Source organism: Protobothrops mucrosquamatus, unplaced genomic scaffold (genome assembly GCF_001527695.2).
Source record: "Protobothrops mucrosquamatus isolate PMUCROS unplaced genomic scaffold, P.Mucros_1.0 scaffold2729, whole genome shotgun sequence".
NCBI lineage: Eukaryota > Metazoa > Chordata > Lepidosauria > Squamata > Viperidae > Protobothrops > Protobothrops mucrosquamatus.
This window is the reverse complement of record NW_015388772.1, coordinates 26,204-29,358: the sequence shown is the minus strand read 5'-3', so window position 1 is coordinate 29,358 and position 3,155 is coordinate 26,204. Positions and strand designations below refer to the sequence as shown.

The following is a 3,155-nucleotide window of genomic DNA, read 5'->3' as shown; positions in this document are numbered from 1 at the left end:
CCACACCTTACACATTGTGTAACATTAACTCATTAGTAATTATATTACCATCTATAGGATGGCGTCCATGTGGGCGCAATCTTATTTCATCCAGGGGGAAGGGGTGTTGTGTCCTGAGCCTGCAAGAGGCAGGCTCGGGACGTTGCAAGAGTCCCGGGCATTTGCAGAAGCTGCCCGGGACCAGACTGAGCGGCGCCAGACTTGTGCGCATGCGCAAGGCGGGAAAAGACCGCCTCGTGATTGGTTGAAGTTGCCCGGGGATCAGAAGGTATAAATAGAGGCCTGCGTGCCTCTGCTCGGGTTGTTCGTAGATTGGAAGCAGAGAATAAAGACTTGTTAGAAATGCTTCGTCTCAAGCGCCATTATTCTCCGGACTTAACAGTTACCATTTTTGGTCTGGTTAAAAACCAAGCAAACACTAATGCAGACCTTCCAACTATTTTGCCCATCTTTGGAACAGATAATATTGATTTGATGGAGCATAAAGCCATTTTCTTAAGCACAAAGACAAAGCTACGCAGAAAACCTTGTTGTTGGCTCTTTTGCAAAAGTGTCTTGCCAGAAAAAAAGCGACTGTTCTAAAAATGTTCCTGATTTGTAATCTCTGTTCCAGGAATATTTCCTGCTGAACAAAGAAGTCACTGCTTTTGTTGAGTTTACCCAGACGGGTTCCACTTCTCTCTTCCAGTACAAATAAGGAGGAAAAACCCTTTGGTTACATCTTCCCCACTTTCTCCCTCCCTATGGGGAATCAGCCATTATAATTTATCTAGCTGACAACAATTTTCTCTTTCCTTGCAAATACCAGGCTGGGGAAAGGTAGACTTATGCAATTCCTCCTTCAAGAAAGCAGGTGATAGCTGTAATATTGGGTCTACCTGTATCCATTTTCTTGTTCAATTGTGGAAGAAAAAATGGACACTGATAGATCATTTTGCCTCTTCTGAAGTTAGAAGTTCCTGCAAGCCAAAGGGAGGAGGGAAGGCATGGGTTCTGCCCTTTTGAGTAAAATGGAAAGGATGGCATGGTAGTATTACCTGGCCATATTCCTGTAGAAGTTTGTCTGTTATCAGTTCAGCATCCTAGAACACAGAGAAGGAAATGGGGAAAGGGAAGAGACAGACAGGGGGCAAGAAGGTAGCAAGTAAGAGGAAGAAGAATCAGTTATGGGGAAGGGGGGGGGAAGCAGAGCGTGCAGCCTTTTTGTCATTGGTTGGCAACCTTAAAAAAAAAACCCAGCATGGGTTGCAAGCAGCAAATAAATTCATTAGAAAGTAGTTGCACTGCAGAGCTGCAGCAAATGGATCCAAGAACTTGCATGTTCCAGTTTATTATAATAATAATAATAATAATAATAATAATAATAATAATAATAATAATAATAATAATAATAATAATAATAATAATAATAATAATAATAATAATAATAATAATAGTAAAGTTGGAAGGGACCTTGAAGGTCATCTAGTCCAACCCCCTGCTCAGGCAGGAAACCCTATACCATTTCGGACAAATGGCTGTCCAGTCTCTTCNAAATCGTTGATGAAGATGTTGAAGAGCACTGGGCCCAGAACAGAGCCTTGGGGCACCCCACTACACACTTCCCTCCATGTAGATGTGGTTCCATTGAGGACCACTCGCTGAGTATGGCCGGTCAGCCAGCTACGGATCCATCTGGTGGTGATGCTGTCTACCCCACATTTTTCTATCTTGTCAAGTAGTAGGTTGTGATCTACTTTATCAAATGCCTTACTGAAGTCCAGGTAAATTATGTCCACAGCATTCCTCTCATCCACTAATTTTGTCACTTGGTCAAAGAATGCAATAAGATTTGTCTGGCATGATCTGTTTTTGACAAACCCATGTTGGCTTTTAGTAATGACTTTGTTTGCCTCTAGGTGTTCGTTGATTCGTTGTTTGATTATCTTTTCCAGGATCTTCCCAGGTATTGAGGTTTTTAACAACTTGCTCAACGGAGGAGGCCAAATGCTTGCTATTGGCAAAGAGGAAAACCTGCTTGTTTTCATTCTTTGTGAAGCTTGTATGACTACAGACCAGCTGCACATAAAAATACAATGCATTCTATCTCGAGTAAACTGTTGTCTTTGTAGCACCTTGCCTGGTTTAAAGTTTTGGCAAATTCAAAAGCTTGCATAGTTTTTGATGCCCTTCTTGTATGGATTTTGGACTTTATTTTTTTCTCTCTCCTGAACCAACACAGCTGTCTTTGTTTTTTCTGGGCAAGCTGTGGGTCTGCACTAACTGTTCTCCTAGCTCCATGTCCCATGGCATATTGGGAACATCTGCTATTATTAATTACGGTGATGCCCTGGATTCAAGAACCACTGCTGGGAGTGAGTAGTACTAATTCTTATGCAATATTTCTCCTAATGGCTAAATTGCCTTACAATTAGTAGGATGTCTCTGTATATGTGGTGTTTTCCCCCAGATATGGGGCTACTCCTGTACCTTTAGTAGTTGTATAGGTGTCATAGAACTCAAAACTTGAAACTGAACTAGGAAATTCAAAGTTAGTAATTACAAAAAGGTTTCCTTTGTAACAGACTGTACAAGCAATTATTAGATGTTGATTACAAAAATATCATGCAATAATTTTAAGCCTCATCAAATATTATATATCATCAAATTCATGATTTGCAGTGTGTGACAAACCTTTCATTTTTGATACAATTCAAGGGCACCTGACGTTATACATAAAACATCTAGTGCCCTCACACTGAGAGGCCTAAATAGAATTAATACTTTTTCTCTCTTAAAAATGCCTCTCCCAGGTAGGTATTTTTGGATAATGGCATAGTTTGTGAAAATTATTCAGCACCTTTGCCATCCAATCACTGGGTTGTTAGGAATGTGGGTTCAGGTACCAGATTATAATTTCCTGATTTGCTTGTTAGACTATGACATCAGAGATGGAATCTTTAGAAAGCTCAACCTTTTGTGGGAAGTTAACCCAGAGAAGGAAATATTAAAAAGGCAGGAAAAATATTGTTCACCAAAAGGATTTTTAAAAGCATTTTTTGAAAAGCAGAAACCAAACCTGGCCTCATCTCTGCCCAGGGCAGTAGCTGGTCTTATACATATGCAGATGTGGAACCATCAGAAAGTTTGGAGCCAGGGATCTCAAGACAAAAGAA

At 40.5% G+C, this 3,155-nt stretch overlaps 1 protein-coding gene across 3 annotated transcripts in view; it reads right to left on the bottom strand.

Moving 5' to 3' along the window:
- The window catches only part of LOC107296278 (protein NDRG2-like), a 47,178-nt gene that overhangs the window by 38,256 nt on the left and 5,767 nt on the right, over positions 1–3,155 (bottom strand). The window contains exon 2 of one of the 3 annotated variants that reach the window (XM_029286022.1): positions 1,038–1,082. The exons of 1 other annotated variant lie outside the window; for it this stretch is intronic. In XM_029286022.1, coding sequence (XP_029141855.1) covers positions 1,038–1,082 — 45 coding nt within the window. Of the gene's footprint in view, positions 1–1,037; positions 1,083–3,155 lie in introns of those variants that run through there. One more of the 3 variants, XM_015825624.1, reaches the window with a different exon arrangement.